The 20,521-nt window shown below is 44.4% G+C and overlaps 1 protein-coding gene across 2 annotated transcripts; it reads left to right on the plus strand.

The window, feature by feature from the left end:
• The first annotated feature begins 9,364 nt into the window (after nucleotides 1–9,364).
• Nucleotides 9,365–19,979, plus strand: GABARAPL1 (GABA type A receptor associated protein like 1). 2 transcript variants are annotated; one of them, XM_054443822.2, is made up of 4 exons: nucleotides 9,365–10,128; nucleotides 14,942–15,020; nucleotides 17,313–17,431; nucleotides 18,640–19,979. In XM_054443822.2, the coding sequence occupies exons 1-4, from the start codon at nucleotides 10,039–10,041 to the stop codon at nucleotides 18,703–18,705; spliced, it is 354 nt and encodes a 117-aa protein (XP_054299797.1). In that variant the 5' UTR covers nucleotides 9,365–10,038; the 3' UTR covers nucleotides 18,706–19,979. The 2 variants fall into 2 exon arrangements, with proteins under 2 accessions (XP_054299797.1, XP_054299796.1); XM_054443821.2 differs by having other exon boundaries at nucleotides 9,416–10,128; nucleotides 17,313–19,979.
• Nucleotides 19,980–20,521: the final 542 nt, after the last annotated feature.

The following is a 20,521-nucleotide window of genomic DNA, read 5'->3' on the forward strand; positions in this document are numbered from 1 at the left end:
ATTTTCTTCAAATTGTTTTTCTCTTACTGAGTCATATTGGATCTTTTCTTCAAATCCCTCGTGATTTTTGACTACTTGCTGTCTTCTTATATTTAAAAGTGAGATGCTACAAAAGCTCATTTGAAATTCTGCATGCACAGCCCGGTGCGGTGGCTCACGCCTGTAATCCCAGCACTTTGGAATGCCAAGGCAGGCAGATCACTTGAGGTCGGGAGTTGGAGACCAGCCTGGCCAACATGGTGAAACTCTGTCTCCATGAAAAATACAAAAATTAGCCGGGAGTGGTGGTGAGCTCCTGTAATCCCAGCTACTCAGGAGGCTGGAGCACAAGAATTGCTTGAACCCAGGAGACAGAGGTTGCAGTGAGCCGAGATCGCGCCACTGCACTCCAGCCTGGGCAACAGAGCGATACTCTGCCTCAAAAAAAAAAAAAAAAAAAAAACAGAAAGAAAGAAAAGAAAGAAATTCTACATGCATGCAACAACCTTGTAGAATTCTACATGCATCCAGCCATGGTCTTCTACTGGGCAGGTTGTCGGCTTGGCTGGGTAACTGGAACAGACTAGAAGGAAGAAGATTGGGGATTTAGGAGTTAGTATGGAAGTTCTCACTTAATATTTCTGTTTTCAGTATGCTTCTTCTACAAAGCCCTTTTCCTCTAGCTTTTCCAATTCATAGACTCTTTGTTTATTCTCTATAAAGAATAAATCTCAAGACTATACAGGGATGGGACAGAGGAAATTACATGGCCATATAGGGGTAAGGAGGTAACTTGGTAGTAAAAATGCCTGTGCCTTTCTAAATCATCTAATGAATAGGCTACTTTAGACTTTTTTTACTGCCAACTTCAGATTTCATTCCTTAAGTCTACTTTGAAGTTATTTATCATTTGTTAGCCTTCTTTCTAGAGTTTAAAATTGATTACTGTTTCCACCTTTTCTCTGATGTAGTGAGGTTGTTTGTTTGTTTTGAGATGGAGTCTCACTCTGTCACCCAGGTTGGAGGGCAGTGGCGTGATCTCAGCTCACTGCAACCTCTGCCTCCTGGGTTCAAGCGATTCTCCTGCCTCAGCCTCCTGAGTAGCTGGGACTATAAGCACACGCCACCATGCCTGGGTAATTTTTGTATTTTTAGTAGAGATGGGGTTTCACTATGTTGGCCAGGCTGGTCTTGAACTTCTGACCTCAGGTGATCTGCCAGCCTCGGCCTCTCAGAGTGCTAGGATTACAGACATGAGCCACCGCACCTGGCCTGATTTTGTGAGTTTTTTACTTCTTTTTCTTTTGCAGTCTATCTTTATTTCCTAGAGCTGCTGTAACATGGTACCACAAACTAGATGTTTCAAACAACAGAAATGTATTGTCTCACTGTTCCAGAGGCTGAAAGGCTGATATCAAAGTGTCAGCAGGATGAGGTTCTTCTGAGGACTGGGAGGAAGAATCTGTTCCATGCCTGTCTCCCAGCTTCTGAGATCCTCAGGTGTTCTTTGCATTGTGGATGACATTCTTTCTGTGTCTTCACATCCTCTTTCCTTTTTATTCATGCCTGTTTTTGTGTCCAAATTTCCCCCCCTTTGATAAGAAAACCAGTCATATTGACTATCACCCACTCTAATGACCTAATCTTAATTTAACCATCTGCAAAGACCTTGTTTCCAAACGAGGACATGTTCACTAATAATGGGAGTTAAAACTTCCACATCTTTTTGGGCGACACAATTCAACCCATTACGCAGTTGTTTTAGTACCACCTCAGGAGACAGCAAAGCCAAAAATACCTTTTCATTCCACCATCTCAAATCGGAAGTCTATCCTTTGCTCCTTTGATGATGCTATATTGCATATTTTGAGTCTTTGTGTCATGAGCTATCCAAGGCCCTGAGGAGATAAAAACAATATACGCTGTTTTTGCATTCTTTTATGAGGTAGTCAGTCAGGGAGGACACAAAAGGAGACAGAGGAGACACTCAGGAAACAACGTTTTCTAACAAGTAATTTTGTTTACTTGTAAGTAATGAAGTTTACTGACAAATTGCAGAGATAGCAGTCACAGCATGCCATACAGGCCGCACATCAGAAAAACACCAGGGAGGTTAGGGCAAAGAACACAGGAGCGAGGGTAAGGTTTAGGTCAAAGCTTTCATTGGGGTTGCCATAGGAAAAACAGGAAAGGGAAGGGTAAACAATTTAGTTTGAAATATTTCTATGGGCTCTAAACCACAAAGGTTGTCTCTGGTTGCCTGGTAACTGGTCCTTCTATGATTAAGGCAGAGAAATGTTGCCTCCTGGAATATACAGGTTGGATATAGGAGGTATGGCTCTAGATTGGTGAGTTTGCATATCAAAGGCAGGTTCTCAGCTGAGCCCTTGCTATCTCTAAGAACTGGTTAGCTCTGGTAAAGACAGTCTCTCCCCAGCCAGAATTTTTTTTTTTTTTAATGTAAAAACACTATAATATACAGAAAATAAGAAAATAAACTATCTCTCGCTACTGGAACAGGCTATCTGAAACTAGGGACCTGAATGCCATTAGAACTCTCCCAAACTCTGTATATATCTCTGTCTCTCTCTAATCTTATCATATCTCTGAGTGTTATCTTTATCTCACTTATCTGGTGACTGCTTGAGACCAAAACGATAGCAGCCCCTGATCTCATATCATCCACTACGGTCTGAATGTGTGTATCCTCTCCAAATTTGTACGCTGCAATCCTAACCCATAAGATGATGTTATTAGGAGGTGAGGCCTTTGGTAGGTGATTAAATCATGAGAAAGGACCCCTCATAAATGGATTAGTGCCGTTATAAAAGAGGCCTGAGACAGAACCCTCTTTCTTTCCTTCTGTTATGTGAGGTTGGAGTGAGAAGGCAGCTGTCTATTAGAAAGCAGGCCCTCACCAGACAGTTAATCAGCTGGCACCTTGATCTCGGACTTCCCAGTCTCCTGAACGGTGAGAAATGAATCTCTGTTGTTTATAAGCCACCCAGTGTATGGTATTTTGTTATAGCAGCTGGAATGGACTAAGACATCATATAAACTTCATCATCAAAGAAGAAGGGGCTTCTTTCCTTTAGTTCATATGTAAGAAATTCTAAGGAAAAATTCTGATTAATCTTATAGTCAAGGCAATGAGATTTTATGATTGGTGGGTTCCACTAGAACTATGTGGTTTCAATGTAAAAAGAGTAGTTACTTCTGAAACCATACATATACCCACCCCCGGCACACCCCCCTCCAAAAAAAAAAAGGAGATGTAATGGGCATCATGTTTTTTGTTTGTTTGTTTGTTTGAGACGTAGTTTCACTCTTGTTGCCCAAGCTGGAGTTCAATGGCACGATCTCGGCTCACTGCAACCTCCACCTCCCAGTTCAAGCAATTCTCCTATCTCAGCCTCTTGAGTAGCTGGGATTACAGGTGCGAGCCACTACGCCTGGCTAACTTTTTGTATTTTTAGTAGAAACAAGGTTTCACCATATTAGCTAGACTGGTCTCAAACTCCTGACCTCAGGTGATCTGCCCACCTCAGCCTCCCAAAGTGCTGGAATTACAGGTGTGAGCCACCACACCCAGCTGCATCATGTTATCTAATGAACAATGCATCATTATAAGTGCTATGACAAAGATAAGCACACAATACTTTGCAAGTGCCTAGAAGGAATACAGAACTCAGGCAAAGGAGATCAAAAGGTTTCCTAGAGAAGATGATGCCTGAACTAAACCCTGAATGTTTCATAGAAACTAATCAGAAAAAAAAAAGGGAAGAAAACGTTTTCACAGGAAGGAGGCTTTGAATATCCAGTGGTCTGAAACAATAGCAATATAGGGAAAATAATTTAGTATGCCTGAACCATAGAGTGCAATAATAGGAAATGGCTATACATGAAGCTCAAGAGAGAAACAATAGCCTGATTTTGAGTACTCTATTTCCCTTGTAAAGAATTTGAACTGTCTCCCAAAGATTACAGAGAATGCTGACCACTGAATGATATTAAGAAGAGAAATGACACAATGAAATATATAGCTTTATTACATTTAGTCTGGCATCAATGAGCTCTCTTTTTCCTAGAAGTGAGGACAAGACTGAACACTATTTACTAATGTGTTTGAGTAATAGTGTTTGTTTGTTTGTTTTTTTGAGATGGAGTTTCACTCTTGTTGCCCAGGCTGGAGTGCAATGCCGCGATCTTGGCTCACTGCACCCTCTGCCTCCCGGGTTCAAGTGATTCTCCTGCCTCAGCCTTCTGAGTAGCTTGGATTACAGGCATGCACCACGCCCAGCTAATTTCGTATTTGTAGTAGAGACGAGGTTTCTCCTCTTGGTCAGGCTGGTCTCAAACTCCCGACCTCAGGCGATCTGCCCGCCTCGGCCTCCCAAAGTGCTGGGGTTACAGGCGTGAGCCACTGTGCCTGGCCCAACAGTGGTGATTTTGAAGCATATTCTCAGATTCTCCAATACTTCCTCCAGGTAGAAGTGGAGTCTGTGGCACCTTCCTTTGAATCTGAGCAGAACTTTTGTGACTGCCTTGAGAAATAGAATGAGGCAGAAGTGTCCCTTTCAAATTAAAATGACTAGATTACAAGAGGCCATGTGCTTTCTGCTGACTTCTTTTGGTAAATTTGCCCAGAGAGCCCCTAGGTACCATGAAAGAAGTCTAGCTAGCCTGCAGCCACTATGGGAAGAGACCCATGGTGAGATCCTATAGAGAAAGAAAGAGGTGGCTGAGGAGCACCAATTGTTTGAGTCTTCCCAGTCCAACTACCAATACTGCTAGTGAAGAAGGCTTCCAAGAAGATCCTATCACCACTCACTAACTAAAACCAAAGCTGAGCCCCACGACTTCAGATTTGTGAGCAAAACAGAAGATGCTATTATCTTAAGCCATTCTTTTGAGGTGGTTTGCTATATAGCAACAGATCATCAGAACTAAGCCAAAATTTTTTAAAAATGAAGATTAAACTAAGGTAGTGGCAGCTGCAATGAAGCAATGTGAGCACACAAATTATTAAGGAGGAAGATCCACTCATGTGTAGTTGGGGGGCAGGAAATATTTTCCTAGTCATGGAGTCAGCCAGGCACATCCTGGTGGTATTTGACACTTGATTTGTGGATGGCAGCTTATTTAAAAATTCAAATTAAGTAATAAAATCCCTTGTTTAAATTCCAAGCTTAGCAAGCAAATTTAGAAAATGGCTGTGAATAACTAAACCTCTAGCTATTGTATTTCTCATTGGAGACCAATGCACTAAAATTCTGGTTTCATGTATCAATTTAAATGTGATAATATAAGAGACCCTGGGCCTGGTGTAGTGGCGCACACCTGGAATCCCAGCACTTTGGGAGGCCGAGGCGGGTGGATCACCTGTGGATCACCTGAGGTCAGAGGTTCCAGACTAGCCTGACCAACATGGCGAAACCTCGTGTCTACTAAAAATACAAAATTAGCTGGTGTGGCGGCACATGTCTGTAATCCCAGCTACTTGGGAGGCTGAGGCAGGAGAATCGCTTGAACCTGGGAGTTGGAGTTTGCAATTAGCCGAAGGGCAACAACAGTGAAACTCCATCTCCACGCACACACACACACAAAAGAGAGACCCTAAATCAAAGAAATCAGACCTATCTTTATGGTAAATTCCACCTGCTTTCAGATTCAAATGCTTGAGTGGGGGAGAAAAAAAGTATGTTTGGGGCAATTGAGGAAATATAAATATAAGCTCTATATTAGATAATGTTGGAAAATAGTAGTTTTTAAGGTGTAATAACTATTGTGGTTATGGAGGAACGTGTTCTTATTCTCGGGGTGATATAATTTGTATATTGGGGTGGTGTCATGTTTCTAATTTACTTTTTTTTTGAGACGGAGTTTCGCTCTGTCACCCGGGCTGGAGTGCAGTGGCGCAATCTCGACTCACTGCAACCTCCGCCTCCCAGGTTCAAGCGATTCTCCTGCCTCAGCCTCCTGAGTAGCTGGGACTACAGGTGTGTGCCACCACACCCGGCTAATTTTTTGTATTTTTAGTAGAGACGGGGTTTCACAGTGTTAGCTAGGATGGTCTCGATCTCTTGATCTCGTGATCCACCTGCCTCGGGCTCCCCAAAATCCTGGGATTATAGGCGTGAGCCACCGCACCCGTCCTCTAATTTACTTTCAAATGGAAAAAATCTAGGTGAAGGTTATGTTGGTGTTCATTATACTATTTTTCAAAATTCTCTACATGTTTGAAAATGTTCATAAAAGATTGAAAAAACTTCTAACCCTTGAAATCATTTTAAAAAGTACAAGAAACATTGAAAATGTATTTGAGAAAATGTGAGCTTTTTAATGTAGTATTTTGGTTTTAGTTAAATATGACATTCTGAAATGTTTTACTTGATTGTGTTAATTTAAAATTTACTTCTATAAGCCGGATTACACCTGTAATCCCAGCACTTCGGGAGGCCGAGGAGGGTGGATCACTTGAGATCAGAAGTTCGAGACCAGCCTGGCCAACATGGTGAAACCTCGTCTCTACTAAAAATACAAAAATTAGCCGGGGGTGGTGGCGGGTGCCTGTAGTCCCAGCTATTGGGGAGGCCGAGGCAGGAGAATCGCTTGAATCCGGGAAGAGGAGGTTTCAGTCAGCCAAGACTGCACCCCTACACTCCAGCCTGGTGACAGAGTGAGATTCCGTCTCAAAAATAAATAAATAAATAACAAAAATTTTAAAAAAACACACCCACAAAATAAAAGAAACTAAGTTTCATTACTGGCACAAGAAAACCAATCATATAGTCCCACTTCTTCATGTTATTTTTCTCCATGGCGTCTTCCAATCTTTATGTATGAAAATTCATGAAGGCAGGGTGCGGTGGCAAGCACCTGTAACCCTAGCACTTTGGGAGGCCGAGATGGGCGAATCACCTGAGGTCAGGAGTTCGAGACCAGCCTGGCAGCATGGCGAAACCTCGTCTCTACTAAAAATACAAAAAAATTAGCTGGGCGTGGTGGCGGGCGCCTTGTAATCCCAGCTACTCAGGAGGATGAGGCCGGAGAAAATTTTTTTTTTTTTTTTTGGAGACAGAGTCTTGCTCTGTTGCCCAGGCTGGAGTGCAGTGGCGCGATCTCGGCTCACGGCAAGCTCCGCCTCCTGGGTTCACGCCATTCTCCTGCCTCAGCCTCCCGAGTAGCTGGGACTACGAGCGCCCGCCACCACGCCCGGCTAATTTTTTGTATTTTTTAGTAGAGACGGGGTTTCACCGTGTTAGCCAGGATGATCTCGATCTCCTGACCTTGTGATCTGCCCGCCTCAGCCTCCCAAAGTGTTGGGATTACAGGCGTGAGCCACCGCGCCCGGCTGAGGCCGGAGAAAATTGCTTGAACCCAGGAGGCAGAGGTTGCAGAGAGCCTAGATGGAGCCATTGCACTCCAGCCTGGGCGACAAGAGAGAAACTCCATATCAAATAAATAAATAAAATAAACAAAATCCATGAGTTATTTTATCACATTATATGTTTATAATTTTAAGTCTTATTTTCAAATTGAAAATAGTTTAATTTTCAGTCGCTCATGTTAGGTTTTTTTTTTTTTTAGACAGAGTCTGGCTCTGTCGCCCAGGCTGGAGTGCAGTGACACGATCTTGGCTCACTGCAAGCTCCGCCTCCTGAGTTCACACCATTCTCCTGCCTCAGCCTCCCCAATAGCTGGGACTACAGGCACCCGCTACCACGCCCGGCTAATTTTTTGTATTTTTGGTAGAGACGGGATTTCATGTGTTAGCCAGGATGGTCGCGATCTCCTGACCTCGTGATCCACCCACCTCCGCCTCCCAAAGTGCTGGGATTACAGTCGTGAGCCACCGCGCCCGGCCTCATTTTAGTTTTGGTGCAAATATAGTTAAACCCTCCCGGGTTCTCCCTTCCGGGTTCAAGTGATTCTCCTGCCTCAGGCTCCCGAGTAGCTGGGACTACAGGCGATCACCACCACGCTCAGCTAATTTTTTGTGTTGTTATTAGTAGAGACGGGGTTTCACTCGTCTCATGTTGGCCAGGACGGTCTCTATCTCTTGACCTCGTGATCCACCCACCTTGGCCTCCCAAAGTGCTGGGATTACAGGCATGAGCCAATGCGCCCGGCCTATTTTTATTTATTTATTCTTTTTGAGACAGAGTCTTGCTCTCTCTCCCAGGCTGGAGTGCAGTGGGCGATCTCAGCTCACTGCAGCCACTGCCTTCCGGGTTCAAGCGATTCTCCTGCCTCAGCCTCCGCAGTAGCTGAGACTATAGGAGCGCGCCACCATGCCTTGCTAATTTTTGTTTTTTCTGTGGAGACAGGGTTTTGCCATGTTACCCAGGCTGGTCCTGAACTCCTGAGCTCAAGCGATCCTCGGTCTGGGCCTCCCAAAGTGCTGGGAGACCAGATGTGAGCCACCGCGCCTGGCCCTCTGTGGGTGTTTTTAAAATTAGAGACACTGAGACCCCGACTGAAGAAGACAGGCCACGGGGCTGCTGTTATCTAATATTTATCAGAACTCACCCGACTTGTATGGGCAACACAGCCCCTTTTCACTGTTCTTTTTCTTTGCAAACTCCACAGTCCTTCCTGTCGCTGCCTACAGTACTGGTTGGAAGGCCTTTCTTCTTTGACTCTAGGTGGGGAAATCCAGAACGAGGCTTCGCCGCACCTGCCCCAATGCCCAATCTTCCACTAGCATTCCAGGCAGCGCTTTCTAGTCACGTGAGGGATACCTAACAACTGGAACTGAATAAGATGTTGGGGAACAACTGAGGTCATCACCTAAATTGCTTGATACTCTCTTTTCCAGAAGACAAGCCCCCTTTCTGAGTTAATGGCAGAAAGTGAATCCCTCCCTCCCTTCCTTCCTTTCTTTTTCTGTAAGACGGTGTTTCGCTCTTGTTGCCCAGGCTGGAGTGCGATGCCGCGATCTCGGCTCACCGCAACCTCCGCCTCCCAGGTTAGAGCGATTCTCCTGCCTCAGCCTCCAGAGTAGCTGGGATTAGAGCCATGCGCTACCACGCCCAGCTAATTTTGTATTTTTAGTAGAGACACGGTTTCTCCATGTTGGTCAGGCTGGTCTCGAACTCCTGACTTCAGGTGATCCGCCTGCCTCGGCCTCCCAAAGTGCTGGGATTACATGCGTGAGCCATCGCGCCCGGCTAGAAAGTGAATCATTTCTATATTTGATTGTACGTGACGCCCTCGGTAGTCCTTACTGACATTACGTCTCCTTTGGACCTTGATTACACTCCGTGTCCTTCATCTGACTCCTCTCTTCAGATTCCTGAGTCACGCTCTGTTTATGTTGCTGTTCAGGAGCGAACTGCGGCGCCGCCCAAACACTGTGACGCCAGCGCGGGAGGAGGGCCGCGGGAGGGGCCGCGGAACGCGCAGAGGGCACGGTGCAAGCACGGGACAGCTCTGCATTGGCCAAAGGGATCCCAGGAGGCCTGGCCCTCTTTTCTCCTGAGGCTGGATCCCAACCAGCAGGACAAGGCTGGATTTTCGCCTTTTGTATTTGTTTTGGGGCCCAACCAAGAAAAACAGCGGAGAGGGAATAAAACATGTTTAAAATCTTTTTTTGTCTTAAAACCATCTTTAATTTCACAGTCACAAAATAAAACATAACTAGAATGTTTTGATGTTTGCTATGACATCGATTTTGAAAAAGGTTAGCCAGAAAGGAAACGCAGTGAGACAGAGAGCTCGGCCTCCCCCTGCCCTGGGCGCCTGGCGCGTGGAGGGCGGGGCGCGCGGGGTGACGTCACAGCCCGACGCGCCACCCGGCTGTTTTTGTGCTCCCAGCTCTAGCGAAAAGCCGCCGGTATTTCTCCACCTGGCTCTCCGTTACCTCCAGGCAGGCTCACCCGAGATCCCCCCCCCACCGAACCCTCCCTGCACACTTGGCCCAGCGCTGTTGCCCCCGGAGCGGACGTTTCTGCAGCTATTTTGAGCACACCTTGACGTCGGCGGAGGTAGCGGGACAGGGTCAGCGGCGAAGGAGGCAGGCCCCGCGCGGGGATCTCGGAAGCCCTGCGGTGCATCATGAAGTTCCAGTACAAGGAGGACCATCCCTTTGAGTATCGGAAAAAGGAAGGAGAAAAGATCCGGAAGAAATATCCGGACAGGGTCCCCGTGAGTGTAGAGGAGCGGGGGGATGGGAGGGGAAGGGCCCGCGGGGGCGGGGAGTCGAGATGGCTTCCCTGGGGCGCCCAGGGGGCTCTGGAGAAGGGAGGTTCCGAGAATTACTTAATTCTGAACGCCCTTCAGTGCCAGAGCCAATGGACGTCCAGACTGTGGAGCTTTTAAAACCCCGTATGCCTGGGCCCCGAACCCCACTTCAGGGCTGACGGCGTTTTGGGGGCCGAGCCGCCGTCTTAAGTGACTCAGCAACCCACACACGGTCTCGGCAACTGAGACCGTGAGTGGGTTGAGGTGCACAAAATAGGGCCCCTGTGGGCGAGAGTGGTTAGATCGGGGGCCGTGGATTGGCTGCCTTTAAGAACGCAGGGACATTGTGCTGTGCGGTGAGGTTTGCGCAAACCCAGTCGATTTCTGCCTTGGCTGGTTCTCCTTTAATGAAGTTGACTTTGGCTCTCATATCATTGGTCTTGGGAGGAAAAGGTTCAGAAGCGATTCAGTTCTTTTCTTGCATTACAGGGGGGTAGGGGAGCACAAGACAGTCCTGGCCTGGAAAACAAGGTCACGTTCTCTGCCCAACAGCCCTCTTGCCTCATCGTTCTAGGCTCCGGGGCTTGTGTGGGGACAGCCAGCCTCCCCCGTGTTGAATTCTGATCACCTGGTACCTGGTCGCGATAAGGCAGGAGTGAGACGTTTTTTCTCTGTTTTGGACACCGGCTTAAGTAGTTAAAACTAGCGCAGGCAGTGAGTAGGAACAGAGAAGTATTAGGTATCTTTCAGCATCCGGGCGTTTTCCCCATTATCCCCCTCCCCCGCCCACTTGCCTGGTGTTTCTCTAATGCAGGCTGCGCAGCCGAATTGGAGGGCAGAATATGACTTAAGTGGTAGGGGGACCAGCAGCTGTAGGATTCTGGAAATGAAGGAGCAGAGATTTTAAAATTGTGCTCTTTATCTTCAGGTAGGAACATTAGTATTACATGTCACATAATGGTAAAATAATTGCTGTTATCTGATGTCTTTTCTTGACTCGCAGCCACTCTGGGTTCCTTCTCTAATCCTTACCTTACGTTCGTGGTTTTATAGCTACCAGAACCCACCAGGGCTTTAGCCCAGCAGTAGAAACCTCTTGTACCCCTTTTCCTTAAAAAAAAAAAAAAAAAAAAAAAAAAAGTCATTAGGGCTCTTCATTCCCCAGGAATTACAAAAGAGTTTTCAGCTTATAGAGAGGTGAGCTAATCCCTTACTCGGGAAAGGATCCTTTACAAATTACTTTTCTGGTTTCTGGACCTTGGATACCTGAAAATTTTGCCCAATTCTGGTGATACCAATCTTTTGAGCAATGGTATTTTAAAAATACAGTCAAGTTTTACTGATAGTTTACCCTAGCGGTATTATAAGTACTCAGTATGTAATCATTCACTTAATCCTTACGCGATTATAATACCCGTTCTACAGATGGAGTATTCAAAGCACAAAGAAATGAAGTAACTTCCTAAAGGTTTCACATTGCTGATCTGTGGTTGGGCCGGAATTCCAACCCTGCCTGAAGGACTGTGGAGCTCTCGGATATCTTAACCTCCATTCCATATTGTTTCTCAGTTTCTAATATAGTTGTATTAACCAGAATTAATGACGTGCTGTGGAGTTTACACTGTTAAGTATTGGAAATAGATAAATATTTATGTGTATTCACTCTGAATATTTTAGAGCATTCTGTTCTTTTCCTGCTCATAGTTTGGTGTTAAATGTTTTACTCCTGTGATAATTTTTAAGCCATTAAGACTGTCACTCAGATTTCAGCTTCCCTAGGGTTATGTTTTAACCAGTGGTGAGCCGCTCCCAAGGTGCTCAGTCTGTGACCTTCTTTCTAGTTATGACGCAGGTTCCTTGATTTGGTTCTAGTTCTGGGAATTCATTGCATCCTTGAGCAGAACTCTTAATCGTGCTGTGCTAGAGTGCCTTGTTTACAGAAAAGAGGGTTATAGTAATGATTCCTAAAGCCCATTCCAGCTTGACCATTGGTGTTATTAAAGCAATGGTGTACCCTTACTGCTCGCATAACCAGAACTTAGCCTCACCAATATTTCTTCAGAGCTAATGTTGAAAAGAAGAGGTGTGCTTGTGCCTTCAGAGAGGAAGGGTTGTGGGATCTTGCAATTATCTTCAAAGATACAACATATCAAAAAAACTGTTAGGAACAGATTGTGTATTTTAAAAATTTATAACCCTACTGAGTATTAGTCACATTTTACAAATGAGGAAAACTGAGACCCAAAGAGGCAAAGCATCTAGCCCAGGGGTCTACCATAGTGAGGAGTAGAGTTGGGATTCCTGGAAACTTAACCTTGGTTCTGGGAAACCAATACTTTAATGATTACCCCTCCCCCTTCTCTTCCTCCCCAAACCCCTCCCTTCCCTCCAGGTATTGCCGTCTGCTTTATCACTTTCTTTTTCTGTCTTCCTTTGTGGTTTTTTTCTCTTACTGATAGGTGTCAGAGTTCCTTTGGGGCACAATGTTAGCCTCTTTCTGCCTTTTCCTTTTAATTCCTGGCTTACATTACCCTATTTCAGTTTTTATTTTTAAATTTAAAATGTGATCATGTCCCTCTGGTGTTCCTGGTTCAGGATTTTTTCTACAAGAACACAAAACAAGTTTGTTGTTGTTGTTTTGTTTTTTTACTAACTTTAATCCGTTCCTTTTAAAAGGTTCAGACTCCTCCCCAAGTTAATTATGTTAGATGATTCTTTATAATTTATGAAGCATTTTCATGTAAAATGTTATTTATTACTCACATTCACATCATATCAATACCGTGACTTTGTTAAAGATGTGTTAGAAAGTTTTCTTTTCAAGCTGGGCACGGTGGCTCACACCTGTAATCCCAGTACTTCCGGAGGCTGAGGCGGGTGGAGCACTTGAGGTCAGGAGTTCGAAACCAGCCTGGCATCATGGTGAAACCCCATCTCTACTAAAAAAATACAAAAATTAGCCGGGTGTGGTGGCATGCGCCTGTAATCCCTGCTACTCCTGAGGCTGAGGCAGGAGAATCGCTTGAGCCCAGGAGGTGGAGGCTGCAGTGATCCGAGATCAGGCCACTGCACTCCAGCCCGGGCAACACATGTGACACTCGACCTCAAAAAAAAAAGTTACTGGAATACTGAAGCTGAGAGAGAGGTTATGTGACCTGTTGAAGATCACACAGCCACTAGAAGTACTTGTACAGTGTTTTCTTTTCTGCGTCTTCACTTTTTTTTTCTGCATTTCCCATATATTCTAACTAAAATGACTACATTTTCTTTTTTTTTGAGACCGAGTTTTGCTCTTGTTGCCCAGGCTGGAGTGTAGTGGCACGATCTTGGCTCACCGCAACCTCCGCCTCCCAGGTTCATGCAATTCTCCTGCCTCAGCCTTCCTGAGTAGCTGGGATTACAGGCATGCGTCACAACGCCTGGCTAATTTTGCATTTTTAGTAGAGACGGGGTTTCTCTGTGTTGGTCAGGCTGGTCTCGAACTCCTGACCTCAGATGATCCACCCGCTTTGGCCTCCCAAAGTGCTGGGATTACAGGCATGAGCCATTGCGCCCGGCAATGATTATATTTTCTAAACTAAAAGTCTAAAGCTCATGATTTTACAATAAGTATTTTCTGTTTGGTAAGTTTTAGTGTATAAAAAAAATCTTTTAAATTTTTATAAATCTAGTACACAAATACATGATTTTTATACAACTTGAACTATAGAAGTATATAACGTAGACATAAATCCCTTAAAATCCTAACAATCGAAAGCCTAAAGCTCATGATTTTATAATAGATATTTTCTGTTTGGGAAGTTTTATAAAAAAATCTTTCATATTTTTATAGATCTAGTACATAAATACATGATCTTTATTAGAAGTATATAATGTGGACATTGAAAATCCCTTAAAGTCCTAACATAATCAATATCTATAAATGGCTTGTACTGACATCATATTATAGGATATCATTGTCAGACTTGTTTTAACACTGTTTCTTTTCCATTTAATAATGTTTGAACAGTCTTTACATTTCTTGGAAATTTTGACAAAGATTTAAACCACATTATTGGTACCTTTAATAAATGGTATTTATGAGAAATAATAACTTATAGGTGATCAGGACCATATGCGAAAACCCAGTTTTCTTGATGCTCTAATTAAATACCAGAAGGTGGCCAGGCACGGTGGCTCACATCTGTAATCCCAGCACTTTGGGAGGCCAAGGCAGGCGGATCACTTGAAGTCAGGAGTTTGAGACCAGCCTGCCCAACATAGTGAAACCGCATCTCTCTTAAAAATACAAATACTTAGCCAGGCGTTGTGGCACGTGCCTGTAATCCCAGTTACTCAGGAGGCTGAGGCAGGAGAATTGCTTGAATCCAGGAGGTGGAGATTGCAGTGAGCTAAGAGGGAGCCACTGCACTCCAGTCTTGGCGACAGCGAGACTTCATCTCAAAGATAAATAATAAATAAATAAATACCAGTAGGTATATGTCCTATAGTAGATCTTACAGGTAACCTGTAATTACTTAAAATCAAAGTTCTTTTTACTTTTCATCATGTACAATCTCTAGTTTATTTTTATTTTAGTAATGCAGCTATAACCTCACTAAGGAAGTCTATTTTTTTCGTATAATTTTATAAGGGGTGGGGGGATAAGAAATGAAACAGGTGTCCTAGGCCTAGACAGATTCATTTCCAGTAGTAACTAGGCAACTCTAGGGTGTAGAAGGAAAATACTAGATTGCCTTCTGTAGTTTTCATTCCTACTCTCCTCCTCTCCTTCCAGGTGATTGTAGAGAAGGCTCCAAAAGCCAGGGTGCCTGATCTGGACAAAAGGAAGTACCTAGTGCCCTCTGACCTTACCGGTAATGCTCTTTGCCTCCCCTGACCCTTCGTCCCGTGAAAAAACTCTCTAGATCCTTATTACATGCATGAGATTGTGAGACTGAGAGGCAGTACATACTTGAAGGAAGTGAGTGGGATGCTCTGGAGTTATCTGATTAAAAAATGACTCAGGCTGGGCGCCCTGGCTCACGCCTGTAATCCCAGCACTTTGGGAGGCTGAGGCGGGCAGATCACGAGGTCAGATGGAGACCATCCTGGCTAACACAGTGAAACCCCATTTCTGCTAAAAAAAAAATACAAAAAATTAGCTGGGCTTGGTGGCGGGTGCCTGTAATCCCAGCTACATGGGAGGCTGAGGCAGGAGAATGGTGCAAACCCAGGAGGCGGAGCTTGCAGTGAGCCAAGATCATGCCACTGCACTCCAGCCTGGGCGACAGAGCGAGACTCTGTCTCAAAAACAAGAAGACTCAATAGTTCTTTCCCATCACCATGTCTTGTTGGATTTTGACACAGCAAAGCATAAGACATTGAAAGAAAGGATCAGATGCCCATTATTTAAACCACTTTTATTTTAATTAATTAATTAATTTATTATTATTATTATTTGAGATGGAGTTTTGCTGTTGTAGCCCAGGCTGGAGTGCAGTAGCATGATCTCGGCTCACTGCAACCTCCGTCTCCTGGGTTCAAGCGATTCTCCTGCCTCAGCCTGCCGAGTAGCTGGGATTGTAGGCACCTGCCACCATGCCCGGCTAATTTTTTTTGTATTTTTAGTAGAGACAGGGTTTCACCATGTTGGCCAGGCTGGTCTTGAACTGCTGAACTCAGGTGATCCACCCGCCTTGGCCTCCCAAATTGCTGGGATTACAGGCGTGAGCCACTGTGCCCCACCTAAACCAATTTTAAAATTCAGCTTTGGCTGGGTGTGGTGGCTCACGCCTGTAATCCCAGCACTTTAGGAGGGGGAAGTGGGCAGATCACCTGAGGTCAGGAGTTTCAGACCAGGCTGGCCAACATGGTGAAACTCTGTCTTCATTAAAAATACAAAAGTTAGCTGGGTGTGGTGTTGGGCACTTGTAATCCCAGCTACTCAGGAGGCCAAGGCTGGAGAATTGCTTGAACCTGGGAGGCAGAGGTTGCACTGAGCCGAGATCGCACCACTGCACTCCAGCCTCGGTGACACAGTGAAACTCCGCTTCAAAAAAACAAAAAAAAACCCCAAAATTCAGCTTTGTTAATTGTGATATTAATTTGTTCCAAAAAGAAAACCAGTCTGGCTTCTTGAGAGGATTATATTTTAGAGTTTCCTGATTAAATACATCTTCTTAAGCTACATTTTTAAAAAATAAGTTTTGTAGATTTTGTTTGGGATTATAAGACATATTCATTGTCGGGTGCGGTGGCTCATGCCTGTAATCCCAGCACTTTGGGAGGCTGAGGCGGGTGGATCACAAGGTCAGGAGTTTGAGACCAGCCTGGCCAACATGGTGAAACCCCTTCTCTACTAAAAAAATACAAAAGTTAGCTGGGCATGGTGGCGCGTGCCTGTAATCCCAGCTACTCGGGAGGCTGAGACAGGAGAATCGTTTGAACCTGGGGAGGTGGAGATTGCAGTGAGCCGAGATTGCACCATTGCGCTCCAGCCTGGGTGACAGAGTAGAACTCTGTCTCGGAAAAAAAAAAAAAAAGACATATATTCAGTCTTCATCGTGATCCTTAATGGAATACACACTGCATCCAGGAGACACTGGCAAGATTTTGTTGATTTGCTCCAGAGTTAATAGGTTTGAATACCAGCCATCTAGAAAATTTTCAGTATTCTCAGGTAAAGGCAAAGCATTGAACCTTGTTTAATGCCCCAGCACTGAGTTGAGTGACTGTGCTAAGATGACCAGAGACCAGTGGAGCCTTTTCCATTGCTAAGTTTTTCTTAGGGTGGGTGTGGGGATGGAAAGTGTTTCAAATCGGGTTTAGATAATGATGGGAATGTTTTGGTCTGGAAGCATATGGTATTCCTTCAACGTAGTCCTCAGGCTTTGAGTGGATATGCTAACATGAGGTCTGAGATCGAATAAGAGGGGAAAGGAGGAATAAACTCCACTATGGCATGTCAGGGACTGTGCGGGCTTCTGAGTTTCCCTTTTTATTTTGAAAGCTCCAGGCCGGCATTCGGCTCTTCTCAGGTGGTATATAAAGCTGGTACTGACTCTAAGGGGAAAAAATGCAATTGAATTTTTTTCCAGGACTTACCCTTCTACTAATTCCTTGTTTTCTTCCTTTCTTGTCTGCCCTTTTCTTCTTCCATCATCCAGTTGGCCAGTTCTACTTCTTAATCCGGAAGAGAATCCACCTGAGACCTGAGGACGCCTTATTCTTCTTTGTCAACAACACCATCCCTCCCACCAGTGCTACCATGGGCCAACTGTATGAGGTAATGGTTCTTGTCACACAATACTGGATGCCGTCCAGTGCAGTCTGGCATCCTCTAGCCCTTGTTCTAGATGTGTTGATAACACATCTGAGAAGTGGGGCAGAAGGTGTTATTTATCCGGATCCTCTTACATGTGGCAGTGTAAGGCTCTGAGAGATTAGATACCACTTGTTTTTTAGGGATTAGGCACTCTACTAGATTTAATCCTTTTGAAATCTCTTCTCAGTCTTGTCTGACTATAGTGTTTTAATGCTGGACTGTTTATTGAAACAGCAGGAAGTGATTCCTGATAGCAAAAGTTCCAAAGTGTCAGCGCATCGCAGTTCCTGCTATTCTTGTTGGTAGCATGTAATTTGTAATGCATTCAGAATCCAGTTCATTATTTTACTCCCATTTAGCAACAGATTGAGAAAGCACGTAATAGTAAAGCCAGCTCCTTCTAACTCTGAGGCCAGCATCTGCCAACTGAAGGATTCTCCCCACAGTCAGCTTCTGTGAACTCTGAAGTTTTGGCTTAAGACAACCACATTGATCTAAACAAGGGGAAACTTTTCTTCGAACAAAACTAAAACTGTGAAACAGATTCCACATTATCTGGGCACAATGAATCAGATAAAATGAAATATAAAATTAAGGCAAAGTCTGTAAATGGATTTATGTCTTAACAGATAAACTCAGGAGGAATAATTTTTATGTGATGTTGTTTAATTGGAAGTGTCAGAATCTGAGGAAACTATAGTGAAAGACTTTATTATTACTGAAAATATAACCTGGGATTATAACTATTATTTTTTGCAGTATTTTGCATAAGATGCTTCCTTCTCATTGTGCTCCGTTAATGAATTACATAAACTTCTAATAATCCTGAATCTTTTATTGCATAGCATATATTCCCTGTTAGTATATGTCCCATTATATATCCATCTGTGGTATCTATGTTCCCCTTGCTAGGAGTGAGCTCTTTAAGAGTGAGGACTGTGCCCTAGTCATCTTCATATCCCTGATACCTATGTGTAATATGTTTTCAATGAAGGATTTTTGTTTGTGAACTCAGAGCTCAAAGTGTAATTTCAACCACTTCTATCCTTTGCTCCTCTTTTAAATGGGGACTAGTGATACCTTCCATACCTGCTTTACAAGGTTGATTAGCATCTTAGAGCTAATCAATGAATATGTTTTCTAAACTGTTGTCTTATCTCTTCCCCTAGGACAATCATGAGGAAGACTATTTTCTGTATGTGGCCTACAGTGATGAGAGTGTCTATGGGAAATGAGTGGTTGGAAGCCCAGCAGATGGGAGCACCTGGACTTGGGGGTAGGGGAGGGGTGTGTGTGCGACATGGGGAAAGAGGGTGGCTCCCACCGCAAGGAGACAGAAGGTGAAGACATCTAGAAACATTACACCGCACACACCATCATCACATTTTCACATGCTCAATTGATATTTTTTGCTGCTTCCTCGGCCCAGGGAGAAAGCATGTCAGGGCAGAGCTGTTGGATTGGCTTTGATAGAGGAATGGGGATGATGTAATTTTACAGCATTCCTGGGGTTTAATTGTTGTGCAGTTTCATAGATGGGTCAGGAGGTGGACAAGTTGGGGCCAGAGATGATGGCAGTCCAGCAGCAACTCCCTGTGCTCCCTTCTCTTTGGGCAGAGATTCTATTTTTGACATTTGCACAAGACAGGTAGGGAAAGGGGACTTGTGGTAGTGGACCATACCTGGGGACCAAAAGAGAGCCACTGTAATTGATGCATTGTGGCCCCTGATCTTCCCTGTCTCACACTTCTTTTCTCCCATCCCGGTTGCAATCTCACTCAGACATCACAGTACCACCCCAGGGGTGGCAGTAGACAACAACCCAGAAATTTAGACAGGGATCTCTTACCTTTGGAAAATAGGGGTTAGGCATGAAGGTGGTTATGATTAAGAAGATGGTTTTGTTATTAAATAGCATTAAACTGGAATTGACAGGAGTGTTGAGCATCCCTGTCTAACCTGCTCTTTCTCTTTGGTGCCCCTTATGTCACCCCTTCCTTGGAATTTAATAAGTCTCAGGCATTTCCAATTGTAGACTAAAACCACTCTTAGCATCTCCTCTAGTATTTTCCATGTATCAGGACAGAGATGTCTTATGTAGGGAGGGGGCAAGTATGAAGTAAGGTAATTATATACTCCTCTCATTCAGGATTCTTGCTCTCATGCTGCTGTCCCTTCAGGCTCACATGCACAGGAATGCTACATGGTGGCCAGCTGCTTCCCTCCTTGGTTATCATCCACTGCAGCTGCTAGTTAGAAAGGTTTGGAGGGATGACTTTTAGTAAATCATGGGGATTTTATTGATTTATTTTCACTTTTGGGGTTTTGTGGGGTGGGAGTGGGGAGCAGGAATTGCACTCAGACATGACATTTCAGTTCATCTCTGCTAATGAAAAGGGTCCTTCCTCTTGGGGGAAATGTGTGTGTCAGTTCTGTCAGCTGCAAGTTCTTGTATAATGAAGTCAATGCCATCAGGCCAAGGAAATAAAATAATTGCTTACCTTAAAAATCCACTGAGTTCAGCAGTGTTGCCTTTATTTTGTATGTATTCGAATAGATGATATGTGGACTCTCTGAACAAAAGAACTAAGTGGGGAAAGCTGTTAGTGATGAATGTTCACATATGGTCAGACCCATATATGTTTACTCAGCTCTTTAGTGAGCAGGAGTTGCTGTTCAAGGGTGAATGTTATGCTGGGGCAGTGTGCCTGCTGTGTTGGTGGTGTGTGTGTGTGTGATTTTCTCTTCCAAAGATAAGTGCATTCTCACTGTTCTATGTGTTTCTGAAAGCTGAAGGTGGAAGACTGCCTACATAGAGTGTAAGGGGTGGGCTGTGCTAATTACAAATGCAGATGTCTAGGCCATCTCCCAGATTGAGCTGACTCAGAATCTCAGCGTAGGTGTCTAATTTTTAACAAGCTCCTGATATGACTGCTGCACACTGAAGTTTGAGCGTCATTGCTTTTTGCACCAGGTTTTGCTGTAGGTCCCAACCACACCTTACTCTCTCCATTACTATTTGGTCAGTCTGAAGCTACCATCTCCAAAAGC

This window comes from Pongo pygmaeus, chromosome 10, assembly GCF_028885625.2.
Source record: "Pongo pygmaeus isolate AG05252 chromosome 10, NHGRI_mPonPyg2-v2.0_pri, whole genome shotgun sequence".
Lineage (NCBI taxonomy): Eukaryota > Metazoa > Chordata > Mammalia > Primates > Hominidae > Pongo > Pongo pygmaeus.